The sequence below is a fragment of the Drosophila montana genome, unplaced genomic scaffold, assembly GCF_035044405.1.
Source record: "Drosophila montana isolate Dmon_TW-CO22-7 unplaced genomic scaffold, ASM3504440v1 contig_3416_1, whole genome shotgun sequence".
In the NCBI taxonomy this organism is placed as follows: Eukaryota; Metazoa; Arthropoda; class Insecta; order Diptera; family Drosophilidae; genus Drosophila; species Drosophila montana.
This window is the reverse complement of record NW_026998301.1, coordinates 353,240-376,526: the sequence shown is the minus strand read 5'-3', so window position 1 is coordinate 376,526 and position 23,287 is coordinate 353,240. Positions and strand designations below refer to the sequence as shown.

Below are 23,287 nucleotides of genomic sequence, written 5' to 3'. Positions count from 1 at the left end.
CATGTTAATCTTTTTTGAATTCGTTCGGATCCCTACTATCACTTGGCATTCAAACAAATTAAAAATCGATGGGTTAAAAAACGTTGTTGACCAAAAACGATTCGTTTGTAAAGTCAACCTTTTTTGATGATTTTTTTAGAATATCTCGGTCTGGTTTTGGAATTTTATACCATTTTGGACTCGTAAGGATCAGTACTATCGATTGGCTTTAAAAATTTTAATTCTAAATTTTTTTTGATAAATAAATATATAACCAATACACTCGCCTTGTCTATGCGAAAGAGTATAAAAAAAGCCGCTTCTTGAAATTCCAGCTTGAATGAAAAGTGTAGATCTAAACAAAGCACTCGTAAATGTTATTTATCTGTTTTTTTTTTTTTTGGCCCTTTAGTGAGGATTACAATATCTGGACTGCACCTCTTCTATACGATCAGAGCGTTGTTGTCTTTTGTCTGTGTCGGCCAAGTAGTTAAAGCCCATTTTTAATTGTTATTCATTTGGCCCACTGTCACTTTTCTTTGGCGTCGGCGTCGGCAGCGACAGCGGCGGCGACATTGTAAAAGTTGTTTTTAAGTGTTTTCACTTGGGCGATAAAGCAGCATAAAGGTTGACGTTGACGTTGACGCCGACGTCGCAGCCGGCCATTCGGTAGCTTTTCAATTGCACTGCAAGCCACCCACACGCATACGCACACGCACACACTGACGCACGCACACAAATGCAAGGCTGCCAAAAACATGCAGCACTTGTTGTTGGCAGGCTGCGCAGCGGCGTTCGCTGCCATTGAAGCGCAGCTTTTGCTTTTGACACATTTTCGTCTTCGTCGTCGTCGTTCGTCGATCGTTGCTCGTCGGCTGCCGCTCAAACTTCGGCTTCGGCGACGGCTCAACAACTTCGGCTGTCGCCGCTTGAAGCTACATCGATCAGTTGCTGTCTTTGGGCGGCTGCGTACGGTTCGCGCATTTCGTTGAGCTTAAGCACAGAGCGCGCATGCGTATTGACGTTAACGTGATTTTCGGTCTTGATAGTTGTTGTGTTTTTTTTTTCGGCATTTTTTAAAAGTGAAACTGACCAACTAAAAGCTGCCGCTTGGCAAACGTAATGGCAAATAATTATTTATAATTGCGACTGGTTCTTGAAGCGAGTGTTGTTGTTCTTCTTACTGTGGCAAAGTGGCGGCCAGCACAGGTCCAAAAAGCGCTTGGCCAGGTCTAAGGCTGAGATACAGATGCAGATATGTACATTGATTATGGCCAAAGTGCTGCAGCTCTTATGGGCCCACACGGCCTGCACTGGCCAAGTTTCACCCAAAACGCTTGTGAAACTGGCACAAACCAACACACACACACACACACCAACACACACGGACAGACATGTCAACAGCGAACAAAAAAAGGAGAGACAATCGTCTGGGAATGGTTATGGGAATGCCACAAGCTGCATTTGTCAACTGCATCGCATGTGGCAGCCGCTGCAGCAGCAACCCCATCATTATGTTTCATCATTGTTTATTGTTTATCACGAACTGTGCACAACCAGTTATCATCAGCATCAACATCATTCTCAGTTTCCCAATTTCCCAATTCCCCAATTCCCATGCACATGATTAGCGACTCTGTGCGAAGTGCAGCCAGGCAGGCCCATTAAGTACCCTACCTCAACAGCAGTACGGCTATTGTTTAAGATCTGTGCATATGAATCGAGTAGCTGCATAAATCGAGCCAAATAGTGCAATAAATAAGTTATTAAAATCTCAAAAGGGTTGCAACCGACTACGCAATACCCTGTTTATAGGGAAAAAGGCAACTGAGTAAGGCCAAAAACTCTTTAACAGAAGCCAATGAACTTCAAACCGTTAATTTCAAACTGCAGCAGTTCTGGGAATCAGAAGTTTGATGCTATCGACTATGTTTGCAGTACAAAAAGCAATTTAACGCAGTTAATATTTAGGCTAGTGACTTTCAAGCTGTTTTCCCAGGTGAACTTCAAACTGTAGCAGTTTTTGTGTTTTGTGTAAAAAAGGTAGCTAAAAACAGTTATAATTGAGGCTAGTGGCTCTCAAACTCTTTTTTTTTCCAAAGCAGCGCATTGCAAACTGTGACTCTCCAACTGTATGAGTTCTTGGAATCGCAATATTGATGCAATCGTCGATGTCTTTAGTGAAAAAAGCTTCTGAAGGCATCTAAAAGTTTGGGCTATTAACTCTCAAACTGTTATCCCGAAGCAGCGCATTTCAAACTGTGTCTCTTCAACTGTTTAAGTTCTGCGAAACGCAATATTGATGCAATCAACAAAGACTATAGTGTAAAAAGCATCTGAACGCATCTTAAATTCGGGCTAGTGTCTCTCAAACTGTTAACCCAAAGCAGCGCATCTGAAACTGTAACTCTCCAACTGAATTAGTTCTCGGAATCGTAATATTGATGCAATCGACGATGTCTTTAGTAAAAAGCATCTGAGAGCATTTAAAATTGGAGCCAGTAGCTTTAAAACTGTCATCCCAAGGCAGCCCATTTCCAACTGTGATTTCAAAACTGTAGCCGATGTGAATTAAATCGATTAGCAGACGATTTGTTTTCTCCTAATGCCTGAAAAGACTTCAACACCTTGACTAATTTTGCAGGACTATATGCACCTAAAGTTGTATGCGAACCTTTCATCCGAGCCAATATACCTTTATCGACACTGCGAACAGAGTAAAACTATAAACTTGTTGAATCTTAACCCCACTCATTTAACTCGAACTCCGCTTAAGTTTTATGCGACTTACTCGAACGTGTAGCCTAATTGAAAAGTTTAGTGTAAAGGTTAAAAGTCTGCGTGAGTAGCGAGCTTTAAATTAATGACACTCGTTTTTATTTTAGCTAGCAGTTGGCTCGAATAAACTAACATATTTGAAGGCCGAACAAGAAATGAGAGTTATTGTCCGGCTGTGGAAAATTAAATACCCTTTTCACACATAAAGCAATTATACGATTTCCCATGGTACCAAGGACATATATAGATGCGGCTGCTACTGATCAAGAATAGGGAAGTGAGAAGAAGCGAGCCACAGGTTCTAGCCAAAAGTTACGAGTGGTAACAATGAGTTCTTCAATTAACGCTTGGCCCCTTGTGTTTTATGAGTTTTAATGTTTATTTTTATTAATTGACCTACTAAATTCCGAGCTACAAAGCACATAAAGCTCGACGAGTGAAAGCAACGAGTGAAAAAACTAACGTGTAATTAGTCTTTTCGCAAAAGAACTTTAGCTTACGTTTCTTTAAAGACAACTGCCAGAAAAAAATTAGGGAAAGCTGAAGAGTTTGACAATTAAATAACGAGTGCCCACAACGAGTACTAGGTTGAACGAGTATGCACATTTTTTCGTCCGCTGAACTGCAATCATAGTATTCATGATCACAGTTAATAGACAAATAGAACTAGAAATTTACAAATTGATTGACAATTACAATTGATTGACGAGTGCCAACAACGAGTAACAAGCTTAACGAGTTTGTTATATATTTGAAGTAAGAGGATTACAGTGTTCAAGCTATGTTTGTCTATTAACTACAAGATATAATTAGAAAACTACAAAATCTAACGATTGGCTAAGCTTAGCGATTAGGCACTCGTTATTTGTATGGGTTCAAAAGAATTGCCGCATAAATCATATAATTTTGTAGTTATATTCGTGTACTGACTGAAGTATAACTGTAAAACTGGAAAATGAAGCAATTCAATGACGAGTGCTAACAACGAGTACCAAGCTTAACGAGTAGGCACTCGTTACTTGGAATGGTTGGAAGAGTAACGGCAATATATTTGCGTAAAGACCCGTTAATTAGTCCACCAATATGTAACGAGTAACGAGTGTCAAGTCTAACGAGTAGACTCTCACTCGTTAGCCAGAGACGCTCATACAGAGACTAACCAGAGATAGCAGCGTGTTCAAGTTTCGATTTCGATGACACCAAATGCTTTAAACGCGCTCTTGCTAAACATTTTCACACGCAGCGACAGCAACAACAACAACAACAACAATAACAATAACAACACCGAGTCAATTTGAACGAGTGGAGCGAATTTTATAGCCAATGCGCATTGGTAACTTCTGGAAATATGAACACGCCGCACAGCACGAACATCATCATGAACGGCGGCTCGATCGAGCATCGCTTTAATCGCCGGTTCGTGCCGACTGTGTGCCGATGTGTGTTTTAGTTTTAGTTTTAGTTTTATTTTCATGTCTCTTTTTTTTCCTTCCACTAAATGAAAATCAAAACTGGAGCAAATTAACCGAGATTAAAGCCCACAATTAAGTGTGCGCCCAATGTGAAAGTCAAAACCGCGAACTTGCAAACCAGTTGAGAGCGAGTTGCGAATTGTTGTAGTTGTTGCTGTTGCTGTTGGTTGTTGGCTGTTGGCGCATCTGCAGCTGCCACTTTTACTGCAGCAACAACAACAACGACAACGACGACGACAACAACTTGAAAGACAGGCAACAACTTTAGCGGGTCAACAGCGAAACGTCAACGAATTTCGCCCACGGCCGAGTTTTACTTGGCTTTTGTTTAGCTCATGCTTCACTGACCTATGCCAAGATAACGTGTTTGCATTCAATGTTGCTGCTGTTGCTGTTGTTTTTTATTGATGGCTTGCGGCTTATGCAAAGCTTTGCACTTTTGAACCCAACATGCGAGACATAAGGCCCCCAAAAGAAAGAGAAATAAACTTAACCAAGTTCAAGTTGGCCAAGTTCCGTTTTTTTTTCTTCTCTCATTTAGTTATTTCTTTTGCTTCTATACCCTGTAAATTGTGGACTGACCATGTACAGTCTTCGCTCGCTAATTAGAACGCGTAGTTAACCCAGCTGCTTCCGATTTCTTGAATCACAAAGTCCAGTTTTTGGCCTATTTAAATAAAAATACGTAAATATAAATGAAATATTTTTTGGTATATTTATAGAGGGGTCTCCATATACATATAACTATAATATTTTTCATATAACATATATATTTACAATCAAGTCATCGTATAACATTGATCTACAACAAATTTGAGCTTTCTGGCTGTCGTAAGTTCTGAGTTCTCTGAGGTCAAGCATCTGCTGATCTATGTGTACTCAGAGACTGTAGGAGATACGCATTTAAAGCTAGCATTAACTAGAGCATATTTATATTATCTGAATAATATGTACAGGTTTTCAAAAAACTAATATTGAATGCAATTTTCGAGTATTAAGTTTTGGATACATTTTGATACTCTTACACCTGCTGCACACCTGCCAAGACTTTTCACATAAATTGCATACTAAACCAATTTGTTATTCCGTAAGCTAGGGTATCTGGCAGTCCATCACTTTGATTTGATTTTCTCACTCTTATTCCATTTCGTTTTCAGTTCACATTTCCAAAAAAAAAAAAAACGATATTGCACTGAATTTCGCGATTTGCATGCGATTTTGGCAACGACTTTAAAATGGATTTCGGTTTTTTTTTGATTTTGGCTTTTGGGCTTGGTTCCATTGTGTCTCAGCCATTTCCTGATGATGTTGTTGTTGTTGTTGCTGTTGTTCCGAATAGACGGAAACGAGACTCACATAGATCGTTTAGTTCTGAGCAGGAAACACAACAAAAAGCGCTCAACTATGAACTGTTATTGTTTTTTATATTTATTTGCTGCGGTTTTTGCGCCCGGGTCAAAACGAGTTTTTTTTTTTTAATTATGGTGTCGAGATCATGACTAGCTGATCTTAAATTCGGTCAGTTTGATCGCATCAGTTGGAAAGTGCATCCGGTTAACGAATGAGATCAGAAAACTTAGTTAGCATTTAATTAGATTCGATTGGCCTGAGTAATAAAGCTTGTTTGGGTTCTGCTTCAATCTGTAGAAAGGGAACGCGATCTTAGCTCGGGGAAAACTTTTGCTTTCTATATATTCTCAGCTGTCAATAATGTTCACAATTCGGATCCCAGATCTCAAGGGTCGCAAGATCATGCAGCTAAGGCTTCTGTGAGGAATCAAACAAATCGAACTCTTTATCGGTTCGGCGATCCTCCATCAATACCCGCCGCTTTTTGTGGGAATTAGAACTAAGAATTAGGGCTGGGGTTCAAATTAGACAAAAACCTAACCTTACTTTTATTTCCGATTACGATTGGGCGGGTGGAATTGTTCCCATTCTCAGACGTGGAAAATTCACATTAAGCTTGAGCTGAAACAAAGTTAATAACAATACTACAGGTATTTTCTATGAACGCACATAACTATTACATATGTGTGTGTATCTGTTTCTGTGTGTGTGTGTGTGTGTGTGTGTGGCGTGTGTGTGTGTGTGTGTGCATGCATGTTTGTTTTCTAATAGCAAACGCAGGCGAAGCTTATTTGTCGCTGTGCTGCAAATTTGAATAAAATGAATTTCTGCCAAGTGCCCCTCTCCTCGATTCTCAATAATTCAAATTGGTGTGTAGTGTTTTTTCTAAGCCCTTTTAGCTTCAACCTCGACCTGCGCATTGCGTTTAAAACTCTTTTGACCATATTTTCTTTTGCCACTCATTCAATTAGCCAGTGTTTTAGGTGTTAGGTGTCAAGTGTTGGATAACTGGGCTTGACCAACACTTTAAGTGGCACCAATTTGCGTGCGTGCGTGCCTGCGTGTGTGTGTGGGAGAGAGGGGAGGGGGGAGGGGGGGGGCTGATGCGTGAAACAAGTTTCCATTGCCAACTGCCAGATGAAGATTTGTCATCGCCGGATTTTAGCGCCGTCCCGTTGCATGTTGGTTCACAGTTTAAATTGAAATCGCGCAAAAATCACCCAAAAGTCAACAACAGCGACAACAACCACAACAATGGGCAGCACTTTCACTTTGGCAGCCATTTATGCATACAAATATATATAAAGTTTTTTTCTTCGCTCGCATAATAATCACCTTTTTGATACTCTTGGAGAGGGCATTGTAATCCTCTCATGAGTTGTGCAACGCATACGAAAAGAACTCGTAAATCGAATGTATATATGTATATATATGCTTGATCAGCATTAAAAGCCGAACCAATATCGCTTTGTCCGTCCGTTTCTAATCAGAACTCAGTCTTAAAGACTTTTAATAGATTCGTATTTATGTTGAGATCAGCCGAATCGGACTAATACATCCTGTAGGAATAATCGTTGAAAAATCAAGTTCGATATCTTAACTTATCTCATGCCAGCCAGTTCTAATCAACATCGGACTTCTGTATCATCTAGCTAACATTGGACTAATTAGTCAAAAGTCCAGTTTTTCTATGGAAAACTTATTTGTTTCTTCAGATGTCTTGACTTAACTTGTCATTTACGAGTTTTAACATCAGATTTCTGTATGATATAGCTTTAAATTCGGACAACTTTTTTATTTCCCCAGATATATTGAAGAGCTTCACTCTCATTCCGACTAACCTGACAAAACGCATCCGAAACAATCGATCGGAAATAAATCTCTTGCCCTAAAACACTTCTAAGCCACATTTCTGGAAGGGCATTAAATAGTCGGCGTGTCGTAGATTGTCTCTCTCTCTCTCTTTTTTTTGTTTGATTTTCGGGCGCAACGGCAAACACTCAAAAAAAAAATATACATATACAAATAAAAAACTTTGTGATTAGCATGTTTCGTGCGTGTGGACAATTCCATTTTTTTTTGGTCAGCTACTTCGGCTACTCCTCCTCTTCGTCAACCTCCTCCTCCTTCTCTGTCTGCGCCTCCTTGAGCTCGGCACCAGCTGCCAAGTGTAAAAAAATTATTAACGGGAATCGAAAAGTGTTTCACATGCGAATAACTGAGGCAGACACAAAAAGTAAGAGGTTCTAGTCGGGAGCTCCCGACTAAGGGATACCCTGAACCCTCTTCTTCCAACAGGCGATAGGCGATATAAAATGAAAGATACTTCATATATACATATATACTATTCTAGGAGCTACATGTCAAGTTTGGTGACTCTAGCTCATATTATTTGCCGAAATTGCATCAAAATCAGGATTTCGATATCAATTATTTATCGATTACCTGGAAACGGGGCAAGTTATCGAATATCGGAAACACACTCGATCTGCGCGAGCACTAGGAGGACCTACAGCTAAAATTTCAAATCTCTAACTCTTATAGGTTCTGAGATCCTTGCGTTCGGATGGGTATAACAAGGGCTTGTATCTGCCGAATGCCGACAACTAAATACCCTTACAGGCATATAGCAAAGATTTTGCTCGAATTTGGGCCGAGTTTGAATGGCAGTTTTTTTTTTTTTGAGAAATAAAACATTTATCAGCTCCTAAGCGATAGTTCCTCAAACAGCTATATAATATTTTTTGAAAATAACTAAAGAACTGAGCGATTTATTTGGAATATTATAATTGGAAAGAGGAGAGAGACTTCAAGTAAAGAGGAGATTGTGAATCAAATGAAAATATTGATCCCCTCACCTTACCTCACCCATTAGGTTGTTCTACAAAGGGTGTCGAAAACACATTCAACAGTTTAAAGCATTAGACTCCAAGCAAGACAAAGTAATTAATTATCCAAATATTTTCGTCTAAAACCAATATTCAGAGCACATTATGTACCGTGTACAGTTCCCAGTCTTCCTTTTCAACTATCCAAAGTTTATCGTTTATATGTATAAAGCGTAGATCTTTCCGGATAGCCCATTGTCAGGGTCAAAGACTAGAGGGCAACTCCTAGTCGCGCCATCTTAACTAGACCATTAATAGCTCTTAATATAATTAAAGCATAAATCAAGCTATAAAAATGCAGTCATTCGGTTCAGACTACGAAGTCAAGGTCAAGCTGAAATGTTCTCATTTCAAATTTATTGTGCTCGATTCTCATTTGTCTTTCCAAGTGGAATACACTTTTATATTGAGCTTGAGCCCAGTCACGGTTACGGAACATTGCAGTTTTTAATATGGACTTGATGCTATTTATACCCTGAACCCATTGAAAATGGGCAAAAAAAAGGGTATAATGTATTTGTGCAAATCTATGTAACAGGCAGAAGGAAGCATCTCCGACCCCATAAAGTATATATATTCTTGATCAGCATCAACAGCCGAGTCGATCTAGACATGTCCGTCTGTCCGTCCGTCCGTCTGTCTGTCCGTCCGTCCGTCCGTCCGTATGTATGATCGCAAGGATCTCAGAACCTATAAGAGCTAGAGACTTGAAATTTTAGCTGTAGGTTCTCCTAGTGCCCGCGCAGATCGAGTGTGTTTCCGATATTCGATAACTTGCCCCGTTTCCAAGTAATCGATAAAAATCGATATCGAAATCCTGTTTTTTGAGCAATTTCGGCAAATAATATGAGCTAGAGTCACCAAACTTGACATGTAGCTTCTAGAATAGTATATATGTATATATGAAGTATCTTTCATTTTATATCGCCTATCGCCTGTTGGAAGAGGAGGGTTCAGGGTATCCCCTAGTCGGGGGCTCCCGACTAGAACCTCTTACTTGTTTAACGTCGATTTGTTGGATCAAGGTTGTGGAACAGATTGTCAGTGCATATTCATTATAGTTAATTCAACTAGATGGCCTTTTGTTTATAATTTGTTCTCGATGTGTCTTACGAGGGTTGCTCGAATAATCGCAGATCTATCGAAAACAATCGAGCCTTCAACGTGTTTAATTATTTCTTATTAAAATAACCGACTAACTAACTAGTTGAATACTGTTTCTTGTGCGAGCATGAGCCTTTGTCAGGTATTTGTATTCCTTCAATTTCTTGGAGATCTATCGAGCAAGATGGATCCCTTTGCTCTCATACTTAATTTTAAATTGCTGAACAATAATGAAAATAACTGATAAAGTCAACTAGTTAAGATCATGAATCGTTGGCTTTCGGCACAGTGTCAAACTTATTCAACCCTGAACTAACTATTCCAAAGCGTTTGCAATCCTTCAATTCTTTCTTTTCTCTTTTTCTCTCTTAGTAGAAACCTTGTACAAATTTGTCTAGCCAAGATATCATGAAGTTTTGACATTGAAGTGGGCTAACTTGATCCCAAAGTAACTTAAGCCCAGAGTTATTTAGCCCCAATAGAACTTGGTCAACAAGCTCTTGGCTTTTCCAAGGGAACATAGCCTCCAGCTGCCTTCACCTCGCCGTATCAAACTTATTCAATCTAACATATTATAGGATCGAATCCTTCAATCTCTTGACGTTTTAGTAAACTTACGCTTAGTTTTTCTCAGCTATTATAATTATCTTATAAAAGAAAGAGTTGGATTACTTTCTTTCTTGGTATTGAATATAGAAAACGCATTGGATTTCTAGGGGAAAGATGGGCTCCACCTCGGACAGCCGATCTGTGCCGCTTTATAATCCTTCTGCCATATGCCTTGAATCCTCTTCATTAGCATTCAAATTTTTCTATATTCATACACACAGCTTTATAAATGGAATTCTGTTTCTTTTTATTCCATATCAGAGTAAGGTTCTTCACCTTCTTCACCCTTGTGTAAGCTTCTACTCTGTCTTAATTTGATTTTTAGCTGGAAATAATTTGCAATTATCTCTAACGAATTAAATCGAATAATTGTATAAATGGAATGTAACTCGACAATTAGTTCCTGGGGATTATGATAAGTGTGCAATTCGCTCGAACAATTTGTTGCATATTGAATCACATTGCGTATACGTAATGTATTGCGAAATAGCTTGTACGTGTGTCCTAGTGTGTGTGTGTGTGTGTGTGTGTGTTGACTAAAAAAATGCAAGAACACGCTATCGAAATGACAACTGATTGCCTATGGACAGGACAATTAGCTGATGTGGCAAAAAACGGGAGGTCTTGCAGGGGGGAAACAAAGAGTTCAGTCAACGCCACGTCGCGTTTTTTAGCGCACGTGAACCGAGCTAAGGATGGGTTGGTGGGAGGGGGAGTGGGGGGTGGGGATGGGTGTCTATGTGTACCCAGAAATCGTAGTAGACTTTGGGCCCATTGCGATTGGTCTGTGAATGCGTTCAGCTGCTTGGGCCGGGCCTCCGGAAGTTCTCAGCAATAAATAAAATATATGTTACCAAATGCTGGCCGCGAACTTGGCCGCCGGCCGCCTGCCGCCGGCTGCCAGTCAATAGACGCCGCGCACTGGGAAGAACAACAATGGCATATTAACGAAATGTTAGTAGAGTATAGAGTATCAAAAGTTAGAGTATTGGCAGTTAGATTGGCAGACAGCCGGAAGACTTTTGCGTGGAATGCCGCTTGGCATAGCTGATCAGCCGACACCAGACAGTTACAGACAAATTGAATTTCAATATAAGCAACTATTTCGAAAATAACTGAATCAAAATGCGACACAACTTCGAGCTGAAGTGGCGACTCCAGCTGTTCGCCTCGCTGCTCTTCTGCGCCCTGCTCGGCTATCTCAGCTCCTCGGTGGCGCTGGCCAAGCCCACGTTGTCGTTCAGCCTGCCGCACGGACTGCAAGGCTTTCCCTCGTTCCAGTCCTTCACCCAGCAGATCATCGAGCAGCGCAGCCTGCGTCAAATGAAAACGTACAGGTGAGTCCATGCCAATCGACCTAATATTAGTAAACAGCCGGCGTTTCGCCAATTGGCCGGCCAGCTATTGACAGTTTCACCAGCGCCACGGCTAGCGACTGAGACGGCCACGTTGGCCATTGCCATGGACGTCACGTCGCATCCATAATTGTAATGCCTCTCGGCTGGCCATGTGCCCATATATGCGTGCACATAAAACGCATTACGCATCTAACTCAACAGCTCCCCATCTCTCCCTCTTAACCTCTCTCTCTCTCTCTCGCAGCGGCAAGCGCATTAGCAACGATTCGCTGATAATGATATACTATCACGATCAGACCATAGCCGTCACGGAGCTGGGTCCACAGAAGCTGCTGCTCGGCTGTGAGCTGATTGAAATTTAGTGAGTATTATCAAAGCGCACTGGCGAGTAGCTACACTCGTTTCTCGTTGCTCGTTACTCGTTATCATTACACACTTTCATCTTAACTCCTTACACTCGTTACTCGATATTCAGCACACTGGTTACTTGATACCCTTGTTACTCATTCACTCGTTACTCGCTACACTTGCTACTCATTTCACACTATACACGTTACTCAATAATCAGTACACTCTTTACTCGTTACACTCATTACACTCGCTACTCATTAATCTCGCTACTCATTAATCTCTTTATTCGTTACACTCATTACACTCGTTACTCATTGATCTGTTTACTCGCTACACTCATTACACTCGTTACTCATAAATCTCTATACTCGTTCTATTACTCGTTCATTAGACTCGTTACTCATTAATCTCTTTACTCTTCACACTCGTTACTAATTGCACTCGTTACGTGCTACACTTAATATTTTATACACTGGTTCCTCGCTACACTGTTTACTAGTTACTCATTACACTCGTTACTAGCTACTCATTAGACTCTTTACACTCGTTATTTATTAAGCCTGTTACTCTGCACACTCGTTACTCATTACATTCTTACTCGCTGCCAATTTACAGCAACGACAAGGAAGGCAAAATGCTGCTCAATGGCCTCGCCAAATACAATCGACCTCTGCAAATCAAATTCGAGGAAATGCTCAAACTGATGGATCAATGCGAGCACGTCGATAAGCTCAGCTATGCGTCCAAGCTCAGATACAAGTCCAGCAATGAGGGCTCGGAACGCAGCAGCGGCACAAGCGAGTCTGAGGCCAGCGGTGCGGGCAACGACAGTTTGGGCGGCTCAGCTAATCAGGATGGTGTTTCGCTCAAGCTGGCAGCGAATATCTTTCCGCGCAGTCCCTTCTCGCTGCTAAGCGGCATTATACCAGGTAAGATTTTCAAGATGACCCTGTCTTTTTTTTAACGAGTGCTAGCTTGCTGCCAGAAAACCAATGTTCTAGCAGAAAGCATGCTAAACATTCTCCAACTTGTTAGAATTCAGTAGTTGATTTACTCGTTAAATTGTCAGCTCGCTAGCTCAGCCATTCAGTTTATCAACTCATCAACGGGTAACTCTGCAATTCACTATTTGGTCAACTTGTTAGCTTTTCAACTCGTCAGGTTAGAGTCTCGCTAGCTCAGAAAGTCGTGGGCTTATCAACTCGCTAGTTAGCCAACTATTTGGCTTGATATTTCAATAATAGTTCGTACACTTTGGCAACTCGCCAGCTTATCTCGCTGGTCATCAGTCTAACGACTCGCTAGTCCAGCAACTCGTTAGTTGGGCAGCTTGTTGGCTCGCTCATTCTCTCATCCATTTTCGCCCACTCGCTAGCCTTCTCGCTAGTTTAGCAATTTGGCTTAGTTTGGCAACTTGTTAGTTTGTATTAACTTGCTTTTTCGGCAACTCGTCAGCTTATTCACTAAATTCTTAAACTCGCTGGCTAAGCCACTCGTTATTTAGGCAGCACCTTACCTTGCTGTCTCTATAACATTTTGCACACATTAGTGAGTCTATATACTATATGATTGGCTGACTCGCTAGTTTGTCCATTCGTAAGTTCGCCTACTCGCTAGTTTATCAACTCGTTGCTTTAAAACTTGTTAGTAAGGCAACTCGTTAGCTTGTCAATAGCAATTTCAATATCCCTCTGGCTTATTAACCCTTCGTATAGCTTGTTAACTCGCCAACTGCCCCACTCGCTAATTAAAATCTCTCGCTCTCTTTGGACACAGGCACCAAATGGTGTGGCACGGGAGATATTGCCGAAACGTACAGCGATCTGGGCAGCGAAATGGCCATGGATCGCTGCTGTCGCCAGCACGACCTGTGCCCCATCAAGATACGTGCCTATCAAAACAAATACGAGCTAATGAACGACTCGCTATACACCAAGTAAGTAATTAACGAGTGTGCCCAGAAAAGGGATGCCTGACTAATTTGCAAACGCTTTCAACCAATTATAGATCGCACTGCATTTGCGATGATATGCTGTTCTCGTGCCTGAAGATGACCAACACGTCGGCCTCCCAGCTGATGGGCTCCATATACTTCAACCTGGTGCAGGTGCCCTGCCTGGATGGGCGAAGCAATCAATACAAGTTCCGTGCGGCCAAGGAGGGTTTCTAAGAGCGGCTTGGGGCGGTTTAACAGCTTATTTTCAGTGTGTCTTATATATTTTTCGTTTGTTGTTGTTGTTGTTTAAGTTTTGTACGTTTGGGGCTTGTACATAAAAGTTGGGCGCTACTTCAATTATTTATTGAACCACTTAGCTATACGAAGGCGTTCGCAAATGCAGCGTAAATGACAGACAGTAACAGTTCTAGATGGACAAATACATATCGAACGCCCAGTTTATTAAATACACACATATATGTACATAAATATGTATATGTATATATATCTACGTGCGTGTGCATATGTATTTGTTTGCATGATGTTAGGTTTACATAGTATAGTAGTAGTAGGCGTTATATTCTTATATATTATGCATAAGGCAGCAAATGCTGCGCGCTTGTTATAAATACATATCAATATATATATATATATATATATATATATATATAGAGAGATATATTTATATATCGTTAATGGTTACAATTTGTCTTTATGGTTTATAGCTGAAATAATGGCTACATAAAAAAAAATCTGTTTTCTAGCTTCATTGACTACACAATTTTTAGCATTTCTTTTGATCTTAACGCTAGAATATAACAAAAAAAAAAAAAAAAAAAATTTGCGTTCCTCTTCTTTTTTTCTTTGTCGTTGATTCCTCAAGTCTTGAAGACGTTCAATTTGGATTCCACACGCGGAATTATTAAGCAGTTTCTATATGGTCTCCCGTTGGACATCTGTAGGTACTGGGAAGGGTGTGAGGCTAAATGTTTAATTATTTGCGCGCACAGACGCTTAGAAAATGCTGGCCACATTGGGACCCGGCTGCGAATTGGTTGGTGTCGGCTGCGTGGGACGATCAATGTCCTGATAGCTGCGCTGCTGATTTGTTGGAAATACGGAGCCAGTCTGCAGACTGCCGCCGCGCGTATTGAACTCTCGATAGAGCAGGGCAACGCTCACCGGACGCACCACCAGGTTGATGATACAGAACGCAATGGCCCAGCCGTCTGTAAGAGGGAATGACATTAAATACATTGATCAACTAGCTGTTCAGTTCAGTAGTCAAATGAACTCTAGCCAAGCCATGCTAGGAATGTGTACTCACTCATGTAATCGAAATTAACGATAGTGCTGACTAGATCAAAGAATATGCTACAGACATTGATCACAAGCGCCTGTAAAATGTAGAAAATATATACATGACAATGTTAGGCTAGGCAATGAATATAATGATCAGGTTGGGTAGGTTGATAAGGTCGGGACTGACTCGCAATAGGTCACGGGGCAGCCATATTCAAGTCGTTGCTTTTTCAGTCAAATCAATTGCATTCACCTTGAACGCTTGAACTTTAACTAGCCGAGCACGCACACACGCTGGACACACCTTTTGGCCCGTTCAAGGTGTGTGCTTTTTTATTAGCGTCCATTTTGCAGTTTGTCTCAAGAACTAAAGCTATTCCAGTTTTCACTTTCGCCCCTAAAACGCTGTGAATAACGAGTCGTTTACGGTCGCTACTCGTTGCATTTCTCTCGCTAGTTATTGAAGCAAAGATTTTGACAGATTCTATTTCGTATTGAACTTTTGAACTTCATTCGCTGTGCATAGCGAGCAGTTATACTCGTTACTTGTTACATATCTCTCGCTCTTTCTTTTAGCAACAAAATGGTTAGTTAATAATTAAGGCAAAGATTTCGACAGTCTGTTTCACTTAGCACTTTCGAACTATATTCGATATGCCTAACGATTTGTGAGCTTCGTTACTCGTTACTTTTCTCTCGTCGCTTCTTACAGAAACAATATGAGAGACAAAAGGTTGCTTATTAATAATTATCGCTAATTATTGAAGCAAAGATTTTGACAGATTCTATTTCGTATTGAACTTTTGAACTTCATTCGCTGTGCATAGCGAGCAGTTATACTCGTTACTCGTTACATATCTCTCGCTCTTTCTTTTAGCAACAAAATGGTTAGTTAATAATTAAGGCAAAGATTTCGACAGTCTGTTTCACTTTGCACTTTCGAACTATATTCGATATGCCTAACGATTTGTGAGCTTCGTTACTCGTTACTTTTCTCTCGCCGCTTCTTACAGAAACAATATGAGAGACAAAAGGTTGCTTATTAATAATTATCGCTAATTATTGAAGCAAAGATTTTGACAGATTCTATTTCGTATTGAACTTTTGAACTTCATTCGCTGTGCATAGCGAGCAGTTATACTCGTTACTCGTTACATATCTCTCGCTCTTTCTTTTAGCAACAAAATGGTTAGTTAATAATTAAGGCAAAGATTTCGACAGTCTGTTTCACTTTGCACTTTCGAACTATATTCGATATGCCTAACGATTTGTGAGCTTCGTTACTCGTTACTTTTCTCTCGTCGCTTCTTACAGAAACAATATGAGAGACAAAAGGTTGCTTATTAATAATTATCGCTAATTATTGAAGCAAAGATTTTGACAGATTCTATTTCGTATTGAACTTTTGAACTTCATTCGCTGTGCATAGCGAGCAGTTATACTCGTTACTCGTTACATATCTCTCGCTCTTTCTTTTAGCAACAAAATGGTTAGTTAATAATTAAGGCAAAGATTTCGACAGTCTGTTTCACTTTGCACTTTCGAACTATATTCGATATGCCTAACGATTTGTGAGCTTCGTTACTCGTTACTTTTCTCTCGCCGCTTCTTACAGAAACAATATGAGAGACAAAAGGTTGCTTATTAATAATTAATAACGATTATGCAAAAAGTTAGGCAAGAGCTCTACCAGCTTACAGTTTTGCTCATGCTTCGCTGTAAGCAACGAGTAGTTATACTCGTTACTCGTTACCTTTCTTCTCGCTGTTCATAACCGTAACATTTCGAAAGGCCACAACTGCTCAATAATTGAAGCGAAAAGCTCAACAAAGGCTATTTTCAGTCTACACAAAGCTTGAATCTCATATTCATTATATGTACGTTTTCATAGCCTACTTTTGGGATTACAAGAAATACAAATAAATTAGTATAAAGGCTCGTTAGGCTTTGTTGAGACAAAATTGTATTTAGACAATTCCCAAAATAAACATTCATTTCAAATGCATTTGGTTCAAAAGAAAAGAAGAAAATTTGAAAATTCTTAGAAATTGTCATCAATTGCAATTTTGGGGATCAGCCGAATTTTTGGTATAACACAATTAAAGGCCACTCGAATCGTAAATACGTAATGCCTCCAGTTGGCCTTTTCCATATTTTGTTGTTGTTGTTGTGGGAGTGCTTCTGGGTCAACGTTTGGCCTCTGCATAGTTGAGTTGATTAAACGGCGTGGCTAATGGTTGGCCCAAGGAGTCGCACGACGACGGCACAAAAAGATTTGCTTCTGCTCCCTAGCCTAGGGGCTGTTGGGGGATGGAGTGTGTGGGCACCTTTCGTTTTCATGTGACTGACCGCTGGCAGCCAAGCAAATGGAATTGTATTTTATTTTCAATACCCTGTACCCGTTGCTAACTGGGCCACAAAGGGGGCATAACGTTTTGCTGCAGAAGGAAGTGGCACAGTCCGAGTATGTTTTTATTTTGTATAACTTCGGACAGCGAATAATATGGAGGCCTATTCGAGGTACGTAAGTTCTTGTCCTTGCCATCATGCCAGAAGGAAGTTCGAATTTGTGCGATTACAGGGTAACTGCTAGTCGGTGCCGCTTGGCTTGTTCTATATTAGCTAGATTGGGTTTTTCTTTCTTAGTAGACGTGCGTGGCATTGCGCATCGCGTGCGTTACGACGTGGGATTACGAGGGGGGAGGGGGGGGGCGGGGGGCGAGTTGGTTCTCGTATTTTGGATAATGTCAAAGTTCAAATATATGGCTCAGACCGGGCACGCCAACTGCTGGCGAGCCGTTAACTCTTCCAGTCAAGCGATATGCATCTAGCGTTAACTAATATATATTGTAATATATGTACATATACACGCCCACGTAAAGCTGAGTGCATATGCCTTATAAGTGGCATTACGTTATGTTTTTGGCCTGGCCAAATGGGTCTATAATTAGCGTGCCTTCACGTGGTTTTGGCCAACGCCAAGTTAGCTGCTGCCAAGCCACGAACAGAAACTGTTTTGCCAATAACAATCTCACTTGGTCAAACCGAAGAAATGCTTAGCTTTTTAGCATTTGATTATTATTATACTATTAATATTGCGTCAGTTCTAAAATATTCAGGTTTTTTTTTAACTGTGGCTTTTCTTTTTGAAATGCCTTATCCTCACCGAATTCTTGAACTTGAATCATTAGTTCCATTATTTTCGTAACGTTCGTGGCGTTTCATAAGTGAATCACAATTTGGAATCAGTTGTCGAAGATAAACCATTAACTAGTTCCAGAACAGGGTTGCCACACTTTTCGGTGCTACAAAACTACAGTGATCGCTCGATTGGGTGCTTAAGCACGTTCATTTTATGAAGTAATTACAACAAAAATATTATAAGGAAAAACTGTTTGAATTGCCTTTGTGAATTGTTTTTAATGGGTTAATTCATGTGTATTTATAGAAAATGTGCATAAAATGTACTAAATTTCATAGCTGGCAAATTTTTTCAGCAAAAGGAATGTTTGGTAAATTCGCATATCGCTTGAACTCTTACAAAATACGATTCGACATTGCATTAGATCTGTCTTATTATAAATAAAAGAACAGAAAAAATAACATATATTCAGTTTCTTTAACCATATTCTTGAAGAATTTTCGAAAACCTTGTGAAATTGGAGTCCAGAAATCAGACAATATGCAGAATGGGATCTAATTTTTCAAGCTTTATCTTGTTTTGCCCACAAATTCTTATTTCCATGTTACATAGGCATTTTTTTTTTTAAGACTGGGGATAAGGAAATAAAATACTTTAGTGCTCGCTCGCACGTTTAAAGCCGGTTCCAAATCGGATTCAAATTTCCCAAAAAGGTTTTCAATGCATTGAAAAAGATGCTAATCTTCGAGCAATCATCAATTAATATTTGCAATTAATTTGTAAGATATTGGGCTAGTTCTTCTTCTTGCGATTCAATGTGAATTATTAAGCGTGCTCGAAACAGAAACGTTATCCAGAAGAAGATACAGATACTTTCTTAATTTATTTTTAAAGATCGAATAAATTTATGGGGATTCGAGCGTCGGACTAACAAGCGGAAGGTCGCCAGTCCAAATCCAGCAGCAGTTTTCAATGTTCTTGAATATTTATATTCAAATTGTTTTTATTCACAAAGTAAACAGGAAATGTAAACTAAAATGCATCGACGGGCGGGTGAATTTAACCGATTGTGTATCTGTCTCGTTTTTTGCCCGTGCAACGCCGGGTTATATTTAATTTCTAGTAAAAGAATATTAAAATGTTTTAAAAGAATGTTATCTCAGCGTCATTCCCACTGGCTGAGATATAACCATGTCGGACCGAGAAGGTTGGGCGGCAGGCATCAGGTGCCGCTGCTGCAACAGTGGGTCAAAAAAGTATCGCAACTGGTGACGACCCCCCGCTGCAGCTAGGGGCCTGAGGATTATGCACAACGTGTGAGTGAGCGCATTTCATATTTATAGTTTCGAGCGTGGAAATAAACATACCGAAACCAACTCGAGTGCATATGTTAATTTAATTCTCTGATTTCGACAGAACCGGTTTTGGCATATAAGTAAAAAGTAAATAATAAAAAAAAAAGAGGTCGTATCATCTAGCCGCAAATAAAACGGCAAAGCAAATTTAAATTAATTGTTGGCTGTTGGTACGTGAATTGCTCAAGAGCGGTGACGAGACGCGGGGCGGTGCGAACTCTTATCAGTCGGCGGGCATGGTTTATGCAGGCGGCGTACTGATAAGGCGCACTGTATGCGTGCGGATGCGTCAGCGTCAGCGTCAATTGAATTATGAAGATTAAACACAGAGTGGCAACACCACACTGGCGCACACAGTGTTAGAGAGCGGGCGAGTGTGGGCGTGTGTGTGCCAGTGTGGGTGAATTCGATTTTTGATGAACTTACCGTTTGGACCGCCTCAATGGATTCCTTGCATTGTATCGTCCAGAACATGGCAATGATAAAGAGGAAGTTGTAGAACTCGTATGCGCCATGCCCCCATTTGCCCATCATTGCACACGTTAAGAAAAAGAAGTGCACAAAGGCAACGACCTGTGTGATAGATTAAGAGGAGGGTTGGGGTTTGGGGGGGTGGATTGTTGAATATGGAAAGTTTCGTTAAGTTGCATTTGCTGTTTGTCTATTGAGTAAGCGGCTCAAATGAAGCCCCACAGCGACGCCGGCAGCGGCTGAAGTTGCAAATTGGCTGCCACAAATGTCGAAAACATATCGAATGGCTTTTGCGGTTGGCCGCCGTCGCCGCCGTCGCTATAGCTGCCCGCGTCTCAGTTGCCGCCTGCTGCATTAGGTGCTAATGAGCGTTGCAGCATGGAGCAAGGCTGCCAGACTGGGCGCGGCTGAGCCGAGCCGAGCCGAGCCGAACCTGAGCTGAGCTGTTATCTAACACTAGACCAGCGGGCAGCCCAATAAGTGAGTCTGAGCGGGAGTTGTTGCTCTTGGCCGGCTTAGCATACGCCCACGCTCGCGACCACGCCCCCGCCAGCACCTGTTCGTATTTACCTTGACGCGCACAAATTGCGAGCCCATCAGTTCACTTAAGTCGGTCATTTTGTAGCTCTTCTTGCCAATGCAGCTGCGCAGCCGCCCACACACCTGTTGCCTGTTGACAAAGAAAAAACAACAACAACCAGAAGAAGGAGACGAACACAATCGAAGCTTCGCTGTCACCGTCGCTGTCACCGTCGCTGTCTCTGCTGACTTCGCTGTTGCTGTTGCGCTTTTGCCAGCTGTTTTCGTTATGTTCGTGCAAATATTTTGAATTGTTCTACTTTAAAAAATTTGCTTTCTTTTTATGTGAGTGTTATTGTTGTTGTCAAATTCTATTTTGATTTACAAATTCGCTTTCAATTGGTTGAACGTACTCTGCCAAAGGCAAAACACGCACACTAATATATGTATCTATATATAAATGCACACAACAGCACGCACGCACGCACGCACACACACAGAATCCGCAAAATGCAATTGTAGCGCGCACTTGTTGGTCTTCTATCTGACGGTATTTCCACTTTTATTGCATTAGAACAAATGTCGCGAGCAGCAGATTTCCAGGGCGTAAACACCAATAATAGCAATAACAATACAATAGCAACAACAAGTGCAACACTTAATCAAATAACAACGAGAATTTAAAAATGTATGAGACAAAAAAAATAGAACGGAGACGGAGCGACGCGCACAGCTCTCGAGCCTTTACAGTTTGAATCTGAATGTGAACTGTGCATGGGGCAGCGGCAGGCAACCAGCATATGTATAAAAAAAAATAAAAGTCCAACACAAGCGGACCCCCAGCGACGTCAGCGTCGACGTCGACGTTGCGGTGGCGTAATCTATGCCAGGGCTGCACAGCATGTGCCAAAACCAGTGCTTCAAAACAGCTAGTGATATATCGATATTTGAAGAGTCGCTGGCAAAACTATCGAATAATAAATATTGTTATTATTGTAAATATTGTTATTTATATTTGTACTTTATTAAAATCAGCCAAGTTAAAAAAAAATAAACAAATAATTAATTAAAAGTTCGATAAATGGCTGCGCTGAGTAACGCATGTTTATTCAAATATAACAAAATTGTATTGCTGCCAAACGACACATTTCGACATATTGTGACATTATATTATACATGTTAAACGATGATTTAAAATATTGATTCAGAATTAAATTTTAAAATTAAAACACGGTTGGGCAACGCCGTCGCTTGTTCAGTTGCTGCTCAGATCTAGAGAGACAGAGCGAGCGCGAGAGAGAGAGAGAGAGAGAGAGAGATAACGAGAGCACTGATAACGTGATAATTGCTGTTCCATTGTGAACAATTTTGCAAAATTCATTCTGCGTGATGTCCGACAATCTGACAGAGGGTCAGCTGGGAAACACGGCCAAGTTTAACATGATGCCAACATCGGTGATCACCTACGGCATGGTGCACAAGCTGGAATCCGTCCAGGAGCGCAAAGTAACGGTGAGTGCGTGTGGGCAACGCGTTTAACCTTTGACACTGACATGCCGGCCACATGGGCCGCATCTCTGACAGCTGCCCACACCTGAAGACGATGGCGCCGCGGGCGATCCGAAGTCGACCCCATCGAAGCTGGAGGATCAGCAGCCGCAGGTGCTGTACAAATCGAACTCGCCCTGCCTGATGATGGTGTTCGACGATGGCGATCTGAACAGCGCCATGCACCATCTGGAGACCTCGCTGCACGATCCATTCGCGGAGCACGCGGTGGCCACGCTGCTCATCCAGGAGAGCGTACGCGATTCGTTTCTGGAGCGCGTGGCGGAGCGCTTGCAGCCGCTCGATCCGCAAATCTCCAATCATCCCAATTATGTGCGCTCTCTGGCCAAACTGCAGAAGCTGAATCCGGAGATAATTGTCGGCAATCCAAAGAGGGTGCCACCAGATGCCACGCCCATGCTGGTCAGCGATATATTCCACAATTTTCTAGGCGATGGACCGACGGGCATCATAACCGTGCACACGTTCCGCACACCCAAAGACGCCACCCAGGTGAACCAGAAGGAGACGCTCGCCTATGGCTCGGTCAGCATCTGGAACGAGAAGCTGGCCAGCCCCTACGAGGTGTGCGCTCTGCTCAAAAACGAGATCTTCATGATCAACTGCTACAACATCGATCTGGCCCCGATCCGGCCCTCCTTCAACGAGGGCAAGAACGATGCAAGGATCATCAATGGCTACCACTACGAGACCCTCACGACCAATCACAAGCGCAAGATGATTGTCTTTGCCGTCGGCACCATCTTCGCCAACTGATCGGATGACGGATTTGCCGGCTCCTCCACAAGGTGCCTAACTAGCTTTTAACTAACTGTTATCCCAATATACACATACATACATATGTATATGAGTCCGATTTGTCTGCCGATTTGTTTTTTTGAAGCTGACCCAGCTGAAGGCTCTGGCACGCCCCTTGCGTGCAACAGGACATCTGTGACATGCGTCAAGTGTGCACGACTAACAGCTACCCTGTAAACGGCCACAAGCTGCGCTCATTTCAGATTTTAATACACACTTCTGCAAAAATGAGAATGAAAAATCTGCGTAAATTCTCTCTATTACTCCAAAAACTTGTATACCATTTCTTTTGCAATGGAATGTTAA

General features: G+C 41.4%; 3 protein-coding genes across 4 annotated transcripts; 2 read left to right on the top strand and 1 right to left on the bottom strand.

Moving 5' to 3' along the window:
- The first annotated feature begins 1,072 nt into the window (after window positions 1-1,072).
- On the top strand, window positions 1,073-14,127 carry LOC135434568 (uncharacterized). Its single transcript, XM_064691174.1, has 6 exons — window positions 1,073-1,098; window positions 11,176-11,517; window positions 11,783-11,899; window positions 12,505-12,818; window positions 13,666-13,825; window positions 13,897-14,127. The coding sequence occupies exons 2-6, from the start codon at window positions 11,306-11,308 to the stop codon at window positions 14,057-14,059; spliced, it is 966 nt and encodes a 321-aa protein (XP_064547244.1). The 5' UTR covers window positions 1,073-1,098; window positions 11,176-11,305; the 3' UTR covers window positions 14,060-14,127.
- Window positions 14,128-14,250: 123 nt separating this feature from the next.
- On the bottom strand, window positions 14,251-21,078 carry LOC135434570 (uncharacterized). 2 transcript variants are annotated; one of them, XM_064691177.1, is made up of 5 exons: window positions 20,666-21,078; window positions 20,051-20,197; window positions 15,153-15,222; window positions 14,840-15,054; window positions 14,251-14,790 (listed from the first exon to the last, which is right to left on the bottom strand). In XM_064691177.1, the coding sequence occupies exons 1-4, from the start codon at window positions 20,711-20,713 to the stop codon at window positions 14,840-14,842; spliced, it is 480 nt and encodes a 159-aa protein (XP_064547247.1). In that variant the 5' UTR covers window positions 20,714-21,078; the 3' UTR covers window positions 14,251-14,790. The 2 variants fall into 2 exon arrangements, with proteins under 2 accessions (XP_064547247.1, XP_064547246.1); XM_064691176.1 differs by having other exon boundaries at window positions 14,251-15,054.
- Window positions 21,079-21,791: 713 nt separating this feature from the next.
- Window positions 21,792-23,001, top strand: LOC135434569 (uncharacterized). Its single transcript, XM_064691175.1, has 2 exons — window positions 21,792-22,126; window positions 22,199-23,001. Exons 1-2 carry the CDS (start codon window positions 22,004-22,006, stop codon window positions 22,937-22,939), a joined length of 864 nt encoding a protein of 287 aa, XP_064547245.1. The 5' UTR covers window positions 21,792-22,003; the 3' UTR covers window positions 22,940-23,001.
- Window positions 23,002-23,287: the final 286 nt, after the last annotated feature.

Bases quoted from the DNA above. Each gene is read 5' to 3' on its own strand.
- LOC135434570 (XM_064691176.1), bottom strand. From the start codon at position 20,713: ATGACCGACTTAAGTGAACTGATGGGCTCGCAATTTGTGCGCGTCAAG. The intron at 20,198-20,665 runs GTAAATACGAAC...TCTATCACACAG, and splicing joins CGCAATTTGTGCGCGTCAAG to GTCGTTGCCTTTGTGCACTT. The intron at 15,223-20,050 runs GTAAGTTCATCA...TACATTTTACAG, and splicing joins CCATTGAGGCGGTCCAAACG to GCGCTTGTGATCAATGTCTG.
- LOC135434568 (XM_064691174.1), top strand. From the start codon at position 11,306: ATGCGACACAACTTCGAGCTGAAGTGGCGACTCCAGCTGTTCGCCTCG. The intron at 11,900-12,504 runs GTGAGTATTATC...GCCAATTTACAG, and splicing joins TGTGAGCTGATTGAAATTTA to CAACGACAAGGAAGGCAAAA. The intron at 12,819-13,665 runs GTAAGATTTTCA...CTTTGGACACAG, and splicing joins GCTAAGCGGCATTATACCAG to GCACCAAATGGTGTGGCACG.
- LOC135434569 (XM_064691175.1), top strand. From the start codon at position 22,004: ATGTCCGACAATCTGACAGAGGGTCAGCTGGGAAACACGGCCAAGTTT. The intron at 22,127-22,198 runs GTGAGTGCGTGT...CATCTCTGACAG, and splicing joins TCCAGGAGCGCAAAGTAACG to CTGCCCACACCTGAAGACGA.